Below are 18,288 nucleotides of genomic sequence, written 5' to 3'. Positions count from 1 at the left end.
CAGTTGCGGCGGCTCCCCCACTCCTTTACCCTGGCCCCAAGATAGATAGTCTGTTATTTATGAGAATAGACCACGAACCTCACCTTGCTACTGATTGATTGCACCTACTGTTATTACACATTGTACAAGTATACAGGATTGTTCTTATAAAAAAATATGTAAATTTAAAAAGTGAAGGATCTTTAGGAAAAAAATGCTGTTAAAAGAACACAAATACAGTGGTTTATTATTTCATTACACTATGACCAACATTCATAATTTTCTTACCTTGGCCCTGTTTGATTGAACAAAATTGGATTACTGATTGTACTAGTGTAAATGACTGCTTTTAATAATAAAACAAGCTTTCATGTTTCTATGCAGCATACAGCTGTATTGTCTATCCAAAGTCTGCCAAATACTGTAGCAAATTAGCTCAGTGAAAAAAAATCAGGACAAGACAAGGAGGAATAGGAATTAGGAATACTGTATGAGGAAAGGATGACAACGACAACAAACATAACATAACCTTAACTTAAATTAATGGAAAATACAACAACATAACAACAAATAACGATGAATGAACAAGAACAAATTTGAACAAAAACTGTGTAAGTGACTTAGGTAGGTTAAAAATTATTAATTTGTAAATGCGTTGTTTCTGTTACTAGGTGTGATTGTTACATATAGACTAAAATTAGACTAAAATAATATGACAAGATCCGTAACGAAAAGATTTTGTTGATACAACACAGGGTTAGACTAAATTAGGCCTAACTTAGGTAAGATCAAATTTCAACCTGTTTGTTTAGTGGACCGGTTTGTCATCAAAGTTAGGCCTAGTAACATACAGTCTCTAGATCGTAAGTAGGGCTAGGCTAAATTACATTTAGGCCCTAAGTTACGGTATTTGGTTTCTTAGTACGCAGAGGATAGCCTATGCGTTCCGTAACCGGACGTGGATTAGGCGTCCGGCTGTTACTGCCATAACCTAACCTATCCAACCAAACTTGCTGGTAATGAAGAAATCTAATGAAGGTTAAATTCCGGTCATAAAATAAAATTAAGTTATAAGTTGTAAATGCCAAATATTCTAACAAAAGATACAGTTAGGAAGAAATGGCATTCAAAGAAAATCTTTGACAAAAAGATAAAGTTACGGTACCGATGAGATTCAAACCGGGGACCTCTTGCAAATCAGCCGAGCACTCTAACATCGTATAGTTGTGGTAGTGGCGCTCCGGGCCCCCACAACCTGGTGACTTAACTGCCGGACGCGTATCCTCTGTGTTCTTAGTAATTTACAGAGGCAAAGGCTTATGCGCGCATGACGTGTCTAGCAAATTTCTGTTCCAACACGTTAGAGAATCATTTATCATATAAATTATTAATAAGTTTAAAGTGGTACGGTAGTTTCCCTACCATTTCTTAACTTAGTGGGTTTTTTTCCAGCAGAGTCATGAAAAAAGAATTCATTGCCGAGCTGGTGTCTGTGGTAGGAGCTGAGAGAACAGATGTAAAAGCTGAAAGAACAGCAGTAAAATCTGAGAGAACAGCTGTAAAAGCTGAGAGAACAGCTGTAAAAGCTGAGAGAACAGCTGTAAAAGCTGAGAGAACAGCTGTAAATGAAGTTCCTACAAAAAGTGTAAGTACTTAAACAGTAAATTTAACAGAAGCTTGTGTGAAGGTACAAAATATCTTTATCTAAATGCTTTAAGGGGAGCATTTCATTTGGTCCAAAATTGAATGGTCCACCAATTGTAAAACTGTTCGTTTGGTCCAAAATTGTTTTTTCCACCAGTTGTACAACAGTTCGTTTGGTCCACCAGTTGTAAAACAGTTTGTTTTTGCCCAAAATCGTTTGATCCAAAAGTAGGTAAGTTACAGTCAAATCCTGAAGTACAATTTTGCATTGTGGAGTAAACTTATGAAATAAGTTATACTGTACGTTTCACGGTGGACCATTCGATCGGGTCCTTTGGTCTAACACTCTAATACGATTTCTTTTGGTCCACCAGTATGAACTAACTTATTGCGTCCCTCACATTAAAGGCATTCATATATCTGCCATAGTATACAATAATAATATTAATAAATTTTTTGCTATATGGCTCATATGGGCAACGTGCCCTTCTGCACTTGTATTATTCTGTAACTGGTGGACCAAACGAACGGTAATATAAACGGTGGACCAAACGATTTTCGACCATCCGCTAAGCAGGTATCATAAACTTCAATTTTCGTGGGGTAAAACAATCAATATTGTCACTGATGTAATAGGCTTAATAGTTTACAGTTTACGCAAAGATCATGTAAAGATAGTGTTAACAACACGAGTAGAAATTTAAGGTAGGCTACCGTACAAGCCTTAGCGAGTGCGTTAAACAATGATGTCAGAGTGAATCTTTCCAATTCCAAGAACTGAACTGAAACGGCTAGTTTATAAAAAACCTAAAATTACTACATAACTCGATGGACTTAGATTTCACCAAGACTACAACCTGAATATCAGCAAAATCGATGGATTAATTCCCCCTTTTTTACTTTTTTTTGTCTTCCTAACGGTGACAGACCTTCCGTATAGTAATATTTGACTTCTAGGCCTAACTTACCTCAAAAGAATGATTTTCAGCCGACTCAGTTTTATCCATATAACTTGCACTTCTTTTACTCTGGAAATAAATTGTTTGGCTTTCTTCATCCCCCCTCCACCCCCCCAAAAAAAAATCGAAACCAAAAGGTGTGATTGGACTGGAAAATACTAACTTAACCCCTTCATCTTTGCTTCTTTCCCTCTCCATTTTAGCCTACCTACATTATGTTTTATAGAACGTATATAGACGTAGTTAGTTTGTGGACTTGGTTGGTTAGGTTAGGTTGGTTTGAAACGAAACTTGAGTGTCCTTGACTGGAAAACTGGCCCCCCAACCCTACCCCGATCTCTGGCGTCAACATGACGTAGGAACCTATTTGGGGGGGGGGGGGTAGTTGTCCGTGGAACAGTCTTCTGGCGACCCGCCAAAAAAACGATCCTTTTAAAATGTTATTTATGTGTAATATACAGGGTGTTTCTGAATTGGTTTCAGATATTTTCTAGGTTATTTATTCCTGGCCAAGAAACATATCCAAATATCATATTTAAATTGTTCGGAAGTCCTTACTTACTCACACAGCCGCCATTTTGTGTTTTCCACTTAATTATTTCTAAAAAGTGATAAAAGATGTGAAATTGAAACTTTGCAGAAATATTTTTAATTGCCAAATACCGTGATTCCCCGCTTTAAACGTAAATAATAAGCAGACAACTGAGGGTACAACACATAGAGAAACAATAGCTTGCTCTATGTGTCTTTAAGTTTGTTAACTTACTCTTAGTTTCGGTCGTAGTCGGCGCCAAGCAGACTGTGACAGTAGCGTCTGAAATCGTGACTAGTTTGGATGTCGCTGATTTGTTTACATCTGTTGAGATTCAAGATAGGTAGTGATTCAGTTAAGCAAAATAGGATTTAATTTATTATGTATGACAGCTGTATGAATAATTTTGGTGTTATTTCGTGGAGTTATATTAGTACGGTAGGCTATTTAGTTCTTATTCATTCATTCAGTTAACCCTAGAAAGGTATCGTCATACAGCATGACGCTAAGGGTATCAATACGTAAATTTGATGTACCGGTACATAGGAATTGCATAGTTAGGTATCGTCATACAGTGTTACACTAAGGGTATCAATACGTAAATTTGACGTGCTGCCGGCCGTTTTACCATACACAGGCTGGCCATTTTACTGTTCACAAAGGATATTGACACGTAAGTTTGATGTATGCGTTCCAAGAAACTGACTAGCAAGTGCATTTTTACAGAAACACACTACGACCCAACCAAGGCAGCCATCGCAAGGCAAATGACTGCTGAGAGCACTGCCGGGAAGAGGGTGTTGTCGGGTGGGTGAGAAGCAAAAAATAACTCACACTACGTCAAATTTACGTGCAATACGCATCTAGGGTTAATTTTTCAATTTAGTTAAGGGAAAATTAGGATCACGTTGTTTAGCAGAAATTATATACTGCATCAATCTAAACTCCGTGCCGAATTCACAGAGTTTTGCTTTTATCACAAATGTTTTATTCATCTTGGCTTAAGTCTGTACGTGAGTTTTCTATTACATTTTGGTAAAGCCGGTCCAAAATAACAAGGTTACCCTTTCAAAATATATTTTTCCAACAGATTTAACATCTTTACAAGTGTTTTTGATCAAGTTAGGGTCTTTTAACCGGGAATGACACGACTAATGCTTCTGCTAAACTCTGTGACAAATGAGTTTCGCTTTTAACACAAATGTTTCAGTTGTGTTAAATAGTTAAATTTAATAATAGTAACAGTGTCGGTGAGTAGTCTTAACTTTTTATTCATCTTGATATGTCGACTTAAGTCTTATTCCAGGGTGGCCAATCGAATATAATTATGGTGTGAATTTAGATCCACTTCCTTTAGCTTGTGGATCAGCCAAGAGGGTCGCCAAGTTGACCCGTGAACAAGGGGAGTCGAATAATAACGACTCAGTGAATTACGGTTCAACAATTTATTAATTTTTAAACCAAATAACCCTTTACACATATGCTAGCCTTAATTGTGATTAGTACCCAAAATTATGAAATGGTACATTACTCAATACAGCAGGGGTGGGCTGGGCCATGTTAAGAATTAGCTGAACAAATTTGACTCCCGTCTGCAAAACCATTAACACAAGCTTAAATTAAAATAAAATTAATATTACAAGAGACCTGTTGGAAAAGCATAAAAGGTATAAAACATTGATTCGGATTTCTTATAAAGTGTTCAATACAAAAATCATTCATTGAGTTAAGTTACATTAAATTGAATAAAAATTTACATTTGACCAGAACCTAATATTAAAGTTATATAATTTTCATTTTAAATTTATACAGCTTTCAAAACTCTTCTGATGTTTTACTATTCAAGAAATTACAAACTGAAACAGGCTGACTGACCTCACGTGGCAAACGAAATTTAACAGTGAATAAAGACTTGTACCAATTGGTTAATTATGTATCTCAATTAAATTATGGCACCTGAAAAAGCATTTAAACATGACTATAATAATCCTTAAACTAAATAATTGTAAAACTTACATAATCACAGGAGCCATGCAACTTGTAGCCAGCACCCCCACTAGTACAATGATATGATTTTAAAACCCAACGGACAGATAAGCACTGCCGACCTCGGCCACCGCAGGTGGCGCTAAGGGCGGGAAATTCAAATCAAATTAAAATAGGCTTTAAAATTTCACAACACACTACGTACTGGCATAACATTTTCCCCTGCTTTTTAAAATTTTACAAGCCTATAAAAAAATAAACTCACTTAGCTATTCTAAACATTACAAATTTTCATCTAATAAAACCAAACATAATTTATACATTTTCTCATTCAAAGAAATCAAAGTTTTCCGACGCAGGAGCGTCCGTTTGAATTACAACTACTTGGCGGGCAACAATCGCAATAGTTCTAGATTTCCTCGTTGCCATCCGCCAGGGTACAGAGCGCTGCAATCGCTCGGTCTAACATATGACAGGTTACAACAATAATCAAGATAAGACAACTTAACTTTCACTCTGAAAAATACGGCAAACTGATCGTAAACTAAAGTCAGACATTTTCATTTAGACCCTCTCAGATCAAAGTATTACATTTCTTAACCTAAATACATGCTGTTAGTACCCAAAACTTACTTTAAACTAACTTTATATGACCTAGTAATCCTGAACCACGAAATTGTATAAAAACCTATGTCAAACAAAACTTAACATTAAACTCTCATTTTCCTGTATATTCCCAAAAGTGCGCTTAAGGCGAAACCAAAATGGAGCATAATAATAATGTTTGTGTACATAAAGTTGCAAAAATAACAAGTGTCAATGTTCAACGTGAAGTACCCTGTGTGTCCCGGGCCACGTAAGTACCAAGTGTGACGTGTGAAACTAAATAAAAACAGATTATGAGTGTGAACATTCGTACCACAGACGCGCTAACCTTTTGCTAATCCCATACATTCAAACTTTCATCCCTAGCATTCACTGATTCATCCATCCTCGATCATTAACGAGAGTTTAATTTATTCGATTTATCATAAAATAAGTCAACTTGACTCTAAAACCTTTCTTTACCTATTTATTTATTTTAGGTCATATTCAGTTGTGTCTGCCGTATTTAAAAAATCCTTAACTGAAACATGATTTGTCCCTAATTCTTATTCTGGACAGTAAAAATAAATAAACTCACAAAATATAGAATTGCAATTCATTAGACAGGTTTATGATTCCAAACAAACAAGATACGGACAGTAGTATGAATCCTTTCTCGTTATCAGTGCCCTAATCATCCTACCAAACAATCACGGTCAACTAGTTATCAGCTGTTTCGTTTATCCTCAAACGAACCTTATGTAAAACCTTATGCACAAATTCAAAATTGTAAATGAAATGTTCAGTCTGATTTAAAATTATTTACAAACATTACAGATCTTTACCCTAAAATGCGTTAAATAAAAACATTTTATTTTTGAGAGGAATAAGGAATAACGGAAGGGAATCGTATTCTTCAATCTATTCTTCATTCCATCTTCGTTTATCTTCAGTTCCAGTCTTCATTGTTGTTCATCAACAAAATGCTCCTTTTATGTTATAATCCATGTAATAACGAAATATTTTGTAACTGCCTTAGCTCTTGCTATTTAATAAATGTCACCTTTTGCTAAACATTGTCAATAATTGAATAACCTAGTTGCCTTCTCAGCATTAAAATAAATATGTACTCCTTTGTTTACTATTTACAAGCTCAGCCGTGCAATGCATCCAGTCCCATTTGTGATCTAACGACTGTTATACCAATTGCAGCTTTTATACTGAGATAAATTTAGTTTGCGGTGCCTTTATAACTATTCATATAAATAGGCGTCGCTATTTTCACCAATTCTTGTTATCTACTTTATCACCTTATCTTTGTTCACCAACGTAAATAAACATTCTGAACCTTATTTTAGCACATAATTTTATGCTCATTAATCCTTCTGCTCCTCCGAACTGCTTATCTTCATATAATCTCCTTCATTATTCCTTAATTACACATTTCTATGCAGATTTGTTATACACTCTAATGTATCCATAGAGGTTATATTTTGCTAATACAAATAATATGTACACTGTCCTTCGTGATCTCAGTTTCTTAGCCTAAACATTTCCTAATCTACTATTTACAATTTAAAGATGTTTATTTACAATGGATTTTTTCCAAACTTCGTGTCCGACAGTATTTGGAGACACATGCTTTGTACCTAATTAAACATACAGTTTGAGTTCAGATATGTGAACTTTCCTCACGTCTAGGACGTTATCGCATCGTTGAATTATGGTTGTATTGGGGCTAACAAACCAGACAATGCGCCAGGGACCGTCATATCTTGGGGCTAGTTTCTTACTGAATTTGTTTATCTTTTTACTTAAGTAGTGCGTTTTCCAAAATACTATAGAATTCACTTTGAAAGGATGTCGGATGCGTTTCTCCGAATATTTCTCACGTTTGTTGCTACGTGCGATGCTAGACTTAACATTTCGTAAGGCCTGTGTTAAATTTTGGACTTTATCATCACGACTTAAGTTCTCACTCAATAAATCATCCAGGTTCCATATGTTTGAGAGGGCGTTACGGGGCTCGTGGAAAAACATAAGCGAAAATGGACTGAAACCAGTGGACGAATTTTTCGCTGTATTTAAGGTCATCTGTATTAACGGCAATTCAGCATCCCAATTAGATTGTTCATTGGCATAATAACACTTAAGCAATGTGCCTAGATCTCTTAACTGTCGTTCCACACGATTAGCTGAGGGTCTGTACAGGGCAATCAGGTGATGTGTTACATAATTTTTGAACAGGTAGGCTTTAAACTGTTGCGAAGTGAAGTAAGTGGCATTATCAGATACTAACGTGCGTGGTACTGAAAATAATCCAAAAATTTGTTCCAACCTATCAATTATAGCTTTGCTATTCACTTCCTTTAAGCGAATGTCCAGGAGAATCGAGTGAATGCATCTAACACAACAAAAATATATTTATTTCCTCGTGTCGTGCGTGGAAGTGGGCCTAAAATGTCACAAAATAATGTTTCAAAAGCAGATGTGACTGGTCTCGACACTAACTTTCCTTCGTATTTTCTTTGAGCAGGTTTAGACATCATACATATGCGACATTCTTTAATTTTACCCCTAATAATACGCTCCATGTCTGGCCGATAAAAATACTGTTCGATTTTTGCCACCGTCCGTGCGATTCCAAGGTGTCCTCCATTTAATCCATCATGAAAGAATGTATATGCAACGTTTATTAACCTCTCGGGTAAATAAATCTTGTTTCCTCCCTTAGATCCTTTATACATCAATAGTTCGTTCTTCATAACGTAGTTTAATTGATTGGTACCGTCGTTTATACTCTTCAGGATCCTCTTGCATTCCTTATCTTGACGTTGATGGTATTTCAGGTCCTTCATAGCCATAGGTATCTCGCTGATAAAGTTCACTCCTCCATGGTGTTGTACAGGGTGTTCTCTGAGCTCGTTAATTAACATATTCAGCTGTTCTACCGGGTTAGGTGTGCTTTCACTGCCATAAGTAACTGTGTTATTTCCAGATACGTTGATTGTGTTACTCTCCGAAGTTTCCTCTGGTAGCTCGTAGAGTCTTGATAGGGCGTCCGCTATAACATTCTCTGTCCCAGGTTTATGAACTACGTTGAATGGAAGTGCTAGTAGTCGTTCTACCCATCTGGAAAGGCGTCCTAATTTGTTCTTGGTGTTTAACACGTAACTTAACGCCTGGTTGTCCGTCACTAAGGTGAAGGGTTGAGGTGATAAGTAGGCGTTCCATTTTTCCATAGCCAATACCGCTGTATACGCTTCCTTCTCGTAGATGGAATAACGCAGTTCGTTTTCGGTGAAGGATTTACTATAAAAAGCAATCGGCATCAGATCACCAGACTCATTATACTGTAGGAGAGCCGCTCCGGCACCTGTGGCGCTCGCGTCCGTATGTACTACGAACGGTTTGTTAAAGTCAGCCATAGTTAATATTGGGGGATTTGCTATTTTCTCTTTAAGAGTCTCATAGGCACCTTGACATTCTGCTGTCCATAAGAATTTTGTATTCTTTCGTTTGAGCGCATGGAGAGGTCGACTAATATCGGCATAATTCTCAATATATTTCCGCCAATAACCACACATGCCCGTGAATTGTCTCACTTGCTTTACCGTGCGAGGGACCGGGAAATTCTTGATTGCCACAGTGCGCTCTGGGTCTATAGTTATAGAATTATGGCTAATTAGATGGCCCAAAAAACTGATCTCAGTGCAAAAGAATCTGGCTTTGTCCGGGTTAACTGTCAACTTGTTCGCCGCTAAAATACCAGCGACTTCGTGTAGATGTCTTAGATGCTCTTCTTTAGTTTTACTAAAAATTAGAAGGTCGTCACAATATATCAATAGGTGCTTATATTTCAGGTGATAAAATATCTTATCCATGTAGTTACTCAATATGGAACTTCCGACCTTTAGACCAAAACATACTCTGCGAAAACGGAACTTTCCCACCGCACATACAAATGAGGTTAAATCCCTACTCTCCTCATTTAATGGGCACTGTAAAAAAGCCTTATTAAGGTCGAATATGGAAAAATAATTCGCCCCTTGCAGATGCTGATACATGTTTTCAATATCACCCAGTGGATAAGAAATATTCTTTATACGCTGGTTAACTTGAGCGTAATTTACAACGAGACGGTCACGCTTGGTTAAAAATGCGGGACTTTGATAAGGAGACGTGCTATGTTCAATAATTCCTTGTTTTAACCATTCATCAATGATTACCTTCATTTTAGCTATGGCCGGAGGACTTAAGTTATAAGGCCGTATCGAAACTGGAGTGGGGTCAGTGACCTCTAGCTTTATCTCAAGGTCGAGTGCTTCGCCTATTTGATCTGTGAATACCGATGGATATTCGGCAATAAACTTTTCGGTTTCGTCTTGCATTTCTATGCATCCTATTCTTATCGCATTTAATCCAGCATCGATCTGGTCGTCCACATTTAATTCAATTAAATATCCTGGATCAAATTTGAAATGACAGGTCTTACTCTGGAAATCAATACAAAGCCCCTTGTGCTGTAGGAAAGGCATTCCTAAAATTATTTTGTATCGATTTGACTCAATGACTAAAAATTTCTCCCACCATGTAAATTTTCCAATTTTAATCCTTAAGTTGCATGCATTTATTACATTTATAGGAGTTTCATTTGCCGCCATTAAATGACTAGGTATGCTTTGTTTACATCTAATTGCATGTTTACTCTTCAATAATTGCTCGAATAATTCTAAACTTAAAATGTTGTAGGAAGCACCACTATCAATTAATGCTGGGATAGTTATATTCTCATTGATAATCACATTTACGCACGGCAAATTTGATACCGTTCGGCCCTTTGTCGGCATACAATTCTTCCTATTTAAACTATTCCATTGTTTTGTTATTTTCCGGAACTCCTTCTTAAAATCCTTACTATGTTCAGTAAACTCATTATTGTGATTAACTGGGTAATAGGTTTGTTGATTGTTTTTATTGGCGGGAACATTTACCTTAAACTGGTGCTGTGACTTAATGGCAAATTTTCCCGCGTCTACTAGTTTTTTGAACCACGATAGCAATGCCGGGCTAAATGGCCTGGTCTGTTACAAATATAACATCTCTTTACATCACTTGGTTGGCGACTGTGGAAGTTTGAGTGATGGTACACATTTTGCTCATTTATGCGATTTGCAGGCAATCCAACAGGCTGCGAAACAGGCATGGCCGCGGTTAATACCGGTCTCATAGGGACTACGTTGGCGCACGCTTTGTTGCGCAAATAATCATTATAGACCAAATTGTTCATTTGCACCACAATAAGTTTCAATTCATTCATTGTTTCGGGGAATTTATATACAGCTATCTTGTTGCGGGTGTCCGGGTTCAATCCATTTCTAATAGAGTCAAGCAATTGTTTCTCCGTTAGGTTTGCCATAAATACTTGGTTATTTAATTTAATTTCCTCGCAATACAGTGATAAACTCTCATCGTAGCGTTGGGGACGATGAATATACTCATATTTTAATTGCTCTCCCAAAGCTGCTGGAATAAATGAATTTAATATTTCCCTGCGTGTTTGTATGATACTTTTCCCGCCGTTTTGGCATTCTATTATTGTTCCAATGAGCGGAGAAATAGCGTACCTGCTAATTATTCTAAATATCTGATCTTCGGGTAGGCGCGATTCCTGTTGTAAAATTACTGTCTGTCTCAGAAAGTTTAGTAACGGGGTTATCTCCATACCAGTACAATTCTCTGGAAATTTTGACAAAATTTTTTCCAATGGGTTTGCTAGTTTCTGGAACAAGTCTACCGGCGGCAGCGGTGCAGGAGCGGGACGAACAGAGTCCGCGGGGTGCGGGGGCGTACAGTGACCTTGAGGTGGGACGTGTGCGTGTGCCGTGTCGTGGTTCTCTAATCTCAGCTGATTACTAGGTGAAGAGGTGATAAGCTGCCCGGTTGATTCGCCGTTTATTTCCTCATCGGCTGACTCACTCTCGATTAACGATTTATTTAATTCTTCTTGAAAACGTTGGTATTCGTCCGGAGCGATTTTATTCTCGATTTCTGACAGTTTATTACTAAGACTAATCATGGTTTTGTCTAACTCTTCAACGGTTTTGCGGTCGGTTTCTAACAGTATACTTCGTTTTAGCATGTTTGCTCTTAGCTCTAAATGCGCTAGCTTTGCATTTATCTTAGCTAAATTCAGTGCCGTAGGCTCTTCAGACTGTCGATCGATTAGCACTTGCAATACGCTTGACGCAATTTGGCAATATTTAATCTCCGCCAAAACAGTCAATTTATTTTCAATGTTTGAAAAATTAGGTGCCTGCCCAATGATTTTACGCAAGGATTTTCTGAGTTCATCTACACTTAATTTATTTAAAACCTCATGTTGACAGTCTAGCTCTCTGCACATTATTTCATAAATCAACTCGCCCTTCTGAAGATAATTGACATTGTAGTTAGCCATCTTGATAATAGGATAAGTGCTGATAAAGGTGAGGAAAGGAAGGATTTAGTGAACCCTACCTATTAGTTTCAAAATTCGGATCAACACATTAGAATTCTTTAAGCTAATTTAAACCTTTTTGTTTAGCACCTAGCTGTTCGATTTCACCGTTGTTTACTTGAACTATTTAAATTCAGCCTATTTGATAAACCGGTTTAAGATTGTAATGATAAAATACCCTCAAAATCTTATTACAATATACTTATACCGACATGTCCTTTATCATCCCTTTATGAGTATTGTGATTACAGTTCAACATAATTATAGTTCTTAACTTAATAATCACACAACACTACACTGGGTTTTGGTAGTTCATAAAAGTTCAAATGAAATTCTCGGAGTAGCCTAAATGACCTCGTTCAAAGTCTTGGTTATCTTAAAGCTCAGGAAGTGCAGCAGAGTTGCGCATATTAATTATATTCCAGGGTGGCCAATCGAATATAATTATGGTGTGAATTTAGATCCACTTCCTTTAGCTTGTGGATCAGCCAAGAGGGTCGCCAAGTTGACCCGTGAACAAGGGGAGTCGAATAATAACGACTCAGTGAATTACGGTTCAACAATTTATTAATTTTTAAACCAAATAACCCTTTACACATATGCTAGCCTTAATTGTGATTAGTACCCAAAATTATGAAATGGTACATTACTCAATACAGCAGGGGTGGGCTGGGCCATGTTAAGAATTAGCTGAACAAATTTGACTCCCGTCTGCAAAACCATTAACACAAGCTTAAATTAAAATAAAATTAATATTACAAGAGACCTGTTGGAAAAGCATAAAAGGTATAAAACATTGATTCGGATTTCTTATAAAGTGTTCAATACAAAAATCATTCATTGAGTTAAGTTACATTAAATTGAATAAAAATTTACATTTGACCAGAACCTAATATTAAAGTTATATAATTTTCATTTTAAATTTATACAGCTTTCAAAACTCTTCTGATGTTTTACTATTCAAGAAATTACAAACTGAAACAGGCTGACTGACCTCACGTGGCAAACGAAATTTAACAGTGAATAAAGACTTGTACCAATTGGTTAATTATGTATCTCAATTAAATTATGGCACCTGAAAAAGCATTTAAACATGACTATAATAATCCTTAAACTAAATAATTGTAAAACTTACATAATCACAGGAGCCATGCAACTTGTAGCCAGCACCCCCACTAGTACAATGATATGATTTTAAAACCCAACGGACAGATAAGCACTGCCGACCTCGGCCACCGCAGGTGGCGCTAAGGGCGGGAAATTCAAATCAAATTAAAATAGGCTTTAAAATTTCACAACACACTACGTACTGGCATAGTCTGTAGGTGAGTTTTCTATTACATTTTAGTAAAACCGGTCCAAAATAACAAGGTTACTGAAACAACATGTTGAAGACTTCATACTAAAATAATGTTTTAATCATGGACCTATAATGTTATTCCAAGTAATTTCCCGCTTTGTACGGACATTAAATAGTAACCCCTTTAAAATATATTTTTCCAATAGATTTAACATCTTTACAAGTGTTTTTGATCAAGTTAGGGTCTTTTAACCGAGAATGAATTGACCAATGCTTCTGCTAAACTCTGTGACAAATTTAAGGACGATTTCACGGAGTTTCGCTTTTAACACAAATGTTTTAATTATGTTAGAAATAGTTAAATTTACAAATATTATCAGTATCGGAGTGAAATCTATACTTATTATTCATCTTGATGTGTTGGCTAAAGTCTGTACACGCTAGCTTTCTATTAAACTTTGGTAAAACACATTTCAAGATAAAAGGTTTATCGAACTAGGCCTACATGTTGAAGACTTCTGACTCCGAGTGTCAATAGATGTCAACTTTAGATGGTCCGCGAGTGTACGACGTTGCAGACGCTATACAACTCGCTCTGAATGAACTCCAGTTGTACTGAACTGGATTGAATTTGGTGTCAACGGAAAAAGCAAATTCTAAGCTTGAATTCAATGTCTAGTTTCAGATGTTTTACTATTTGTTATGAAGCAATGTCACATGATTTAAACCTACCTTTGCTGTCTGCTCTCTTGTTGTATTTCAACATATAGCATGAATTTTAGAAAACAAATTCATCGTGTTATATAGGCTATTTACTCTAAGGCCGGTGACACACTATCCGGTTTAGCAGGATGCGGTTTAGCGGGATGTGTTTAGACATTGCCCTGTCACACTTGTCCCGTTCTACCGCAACATATTTCGAGTGAAGATCGGGAGCATCACATGCAGTGCACTGTTGATAGCGACAACATTACGATGTTGTCTAAAGTGAAATTTGTCTGTGCTCTTGAAGTAAGTGGTTTGTTGTGAAAACCTTTACGCAGGCATTATTGGGCACACCCTTTTCATTGCAAAAATGATAGATGAACAGTTAAAGAGTTTTTATCAAAGTATGAGGCAATATCTTCGCAAGTTTATTTTTAATTATTATAGAATGTCCATCACATCTTTTGATGAGCTGCTTCACGTTTTGAGGCCACATTTAACGAAGATCAGTACACAATTTAGGAATTCAATCAGTGCTGAAGAAAGATTAACGATAACAATAAGGTAAGGAAAATAGTTTTATTCTTTTAAGATTTTGTTAAATTAGTATTTATTAAAGACTACCCTTTTAAATTTTTTTCGGCCCATGTTTATATGAACTTTTTTGTTTAGATTGATTAGTACTCATGAAGTTTGTGAATCCCCTGTATGTGAGGTATCTAATAGCACAGACAATAGAAAAGTAATTTGTTTTTATACTCACTTCAGGCATCTTTCACCTTTAATTCAACCTCCAACCAGTCGTTGAACATCTCTTCTTCAACCAAATTCCAACATTTCTCACGTTCAGTCCTATCGGAGTACTCTTGTACCGTAGGTGTTTATCCCACAGTGCAGATAGAACTGGACACATTCGATTAACTTGTCCGTGTTGAACATGCTAAACGCGTGTGGTAAAACAGGACAGTGTGACAGCTCTTATTTAACTGCATGTATTTATCTTTTTGTCCGGTTGTCCCGCCACGCCGCAGCACCTTGCAGTGGATCCCGTTGACGCGCCACAACCGCATCATTGTGACAGCTCCCATTAAAACCCATGAGTTTGATTCATCCCGTCAAATGGATAGTGTGTCACCGTCCTAAGTCGAAAATAAATTACAGTAATGAAGCCTTAAAAGGAAAGCAGTCCATCCATTTTCTAGCTGTATATATTTTTGTCTTATATTTAGTAAAGTTATCAAGTATTATAAGTTATCAAGTATTTTATATTTATTTTTTTAAAGATTTTTATACACATTTAATAATTTTAATAAAATAATATGTAGCATATTTGAAGAACATAAAAATCTTTTTGAAGAACACCCTTTTAAAAATAAACTCTAAAAAATATATTTTATTCACAAAAGTACTTCCTTGAATACTACGTTTTTAGTCGTGAAACACCTTCAGGATTGCGTTCAGGTCGCGTTTCAGGAAGATTATCCTGGTCAGAATTTTCCGTGTTGAATATGCATACACCATCAAAATATGTAGCTCTACTTAAAGCAACATATAGTTGCTCTTGACTGAAAACTGTTCTGGGTAAGAACAGTGCTACTCTTTAATGTGATTGCCCCAGAGCTTAATTGATTTTCATAGCAAATGACAAAGCTAACGGAAATTGGCATCTTTTCATTTTAAATGGTAAGTTTTTTTTCCGACGGGAACATTTTTATCCTCGGAATCAAAATATGTGCCCCCTCACTTGTTCCAGTTAGGACTTTACATTCTATTAAATTGTTAAACATTTTGTTCATTTGGTGTGTGACCAAAATGGTTAAAAATTTAATAGATTTGATAGATGGAACAATTTAAGCCTTGTTCCATTAATGAAGCCCTTTGATGTACGATATTCCTCATCAATAAAACCACTACCCCCTTTTTTGAAATCAATCTATGTCTTGGCAATCCACTGACCAATGAAGATGAAGATTGTGAATAAAGATTATTTTATTTTATTTTATTTTACTTATATATTGTTTAAAAACACTGCTGGGCGTTCTAGATGGGCGTTTAAATTATCTGCAAGCAAACTGTTAATGCTTTTGTACACCTTGGGCTCACCTGGTAATTTATCCAAGACTTTGTAGTTGATTAAATCACAGTCACTGTTTTTTGGAGCTAAAATAGCTTTGTCCTTCATTTGACCATTTTGTATACTTTCAACGACGTTTGGGTAGATGAAATCAACAGGGCATCCAACTCCAACTAATATTGCTGGCAAAATGGGGAAACCATCAGCTGTTACTGGCAATATAGCGTTTCCAACTTGAAGTAAAAATTGAGCAAAGTCACATTGTCCTTCGTTCAGACGCATATTTGTGCAGAACTCTTAACTTTTTTACTTTTGGCCACAATGGATTGCTTTTTAAACAATTTTCAACTACAACAGTGCGGCTAGCGTGTGCTACGACCGGTAATGTTTGATGAAAATCTCCAGAAAAAAGGACCATCTCTTGAGCAAATGTAATTTGTTTTATTGAGTAACATCATTTGTGATCGGTAGATAGTACCGTCTCTGATGTGTGTTCCGGTCTGAATAAATTACCATACAAACGTTATTTTGCTGGTCTTGTGGTGTCTCTCATATTATTCCTCCCTTAGTTTTAAATGCTTGAGGATAAGGATTGATTTCACTTAAAAGAAGTGATAGCTCTCTCATCAAAGTAGAATCACACCCAATGTTCTGGGGAGCATTGCATCTCATGTTAGATGCTTGGTCTGTTTCATAAAAATATATTTGAGCGTATTGGTTATTTTGGTTGATATACTATAGACTCTGGTTTATGCTACAATTTATGGTACACCTGACCCTTTACTACAAAAAATATGTACAGACCAGAACGGTTAGGTTTAATTTTACTACTGGTACTAACCATAGCCAAGGCGTTGTTATAGTTTCTACTATGTTCAAAGGTTTCTAGTGGTTTCAGTATCCCCAGAATATTAATAAATTTGTAAATATATTTCTTTTTAAAATAAATTTGTGCTTACATTGGGTAACGTTACCACTCCACTGTGACAACATGATGTATAAATACCTGTGGTTTTCTTTTCTGTATCAAAGTAAAGCGCATCACAAAATTTACGTATGCAATTAATTTGTCTGACATATCTTTCTATAAATAAAAATTATCTCCAATGTTATCCTTATGGAGAAAAAAATTGACTTCAAGGGCCTCTGACACCCTTACCAAGGACTTTATCCATAATCTAATACTCTTGGGCACAACTATACGTTTTAACCTTTATTTTGAGACCTCAATCGTCAAAATCGGGCGAGTAACAACGGAGGAGTTAGATTAACAAAAAAATGGCGTAGCCTATTATATATATATAATATATATATATATATAGATAGATAGATAGATATATATAGTGTTATAGGTGTAGGTAATTTCATAAATATGTTCAAGAGCGGTTTTTGTAAATGTCTGCAAAACTGCCAAAGCAAAAAATGGTGTGGCATTTGGGATTTTTTATGGGCACTTGAAGGCTTTATATTTTATTCCAAGAACTTCCCCATTTTGTACGGACTTAAGTAACCCCCACAAAATATATATATATTTAACATATTTACCTCTTTACAAGCATTTTTTAATCACAATAAGGTCTTTTAAGCGGGAACCAATTGTTCAATGCTTCTGCTAAACTCTGTGACGATTTCATGGAGTTTTTGATTTAACCAAATATGCACCTAACAAACCCTAATTGTGTTGTGTGGTTAGGTGGATTTGTAACTAAACTTTGAATATATTTAAATATTGTTGTTTAGAGCTAAAAATGCAACGTCTAAAATTCGTAAGTTAGTTTATTCATTGGGTTTTATTCAAATGTATATAACTGTGTGTTCAAGACTGTCATGAACACTTTATTATGTCACTGTTTTTTTATCTCCTACAAAGTTGTGTTTCTTTTTTTGTAGAATGCCTACTCTGAATGCGCCCAGGAGAGCTTACTCCCAGGAGACTTTGGAAGCGGCCATCACAGCAGTGCAAGATGGGATGACGGTATCTGCTGCTTCAAAGCAGTTTTGCATTCCCAGACAGATTTTGAAAGA

The 18,288-nt window shown here is 36.2% G+C and overlaps 1 protein-coding gene across 3 annotated transcripts in view; it reads left to right on the top strand.

The window, feature by feature from the left end:
* Positions 1-548: 548 nt before the first annotated feature.
* Positions 549-18,288, top strand: part of LOC129005027 (gastrula zinc finger protein XlCGF57.1-like) — a 35,085-nt gene continuing 17,345 nt past the window's right edge. For 2 of the 3 annotated variants that reach the window (XM_054433777.1, XM_054433779.1), the window contains exons 1-2: positions 549-603; positions 1,435-1,624. In XM_054433777.1, the coding sequence (XP_054289752.1) occupies positions 1,439-1,624 (186 nt within the window). In that variant the 5' untranslated portion in view covers positions 549-603; positions 1,435-1,438. Of the gene's footprint in view, positions 604-1,431; positions 1,625-18,288 lie in introns of all 3 variants that reach the window. The other variant, XM_054433778.1, reaches the window with a different exon arrangement.

This window comes from Macrosteles quadrilineatus, unplaced genomic scaffold, assembly GCF_028750875.1.
Source record: "Macrosteles quadrilineatus isolate MER2022 unplaced genomic scaffold, UCM_ALF_1.0 Scaffold_14__1_contigs__length_3811126, whole genome shotgun sequence".
Classification (NCBI taxonomy): Eukaryota; Metazoa; Arthropoda; class Insecta; order Hemiptera; family Cicadellidae; genus Macrosteles; species Macrosteles quadrilineatus.
The sequence above is the reverse complement of the archived record's forward strand: the minus strand, read 5'-3'. Positions and strand labels throughout refer to the sequence as shown.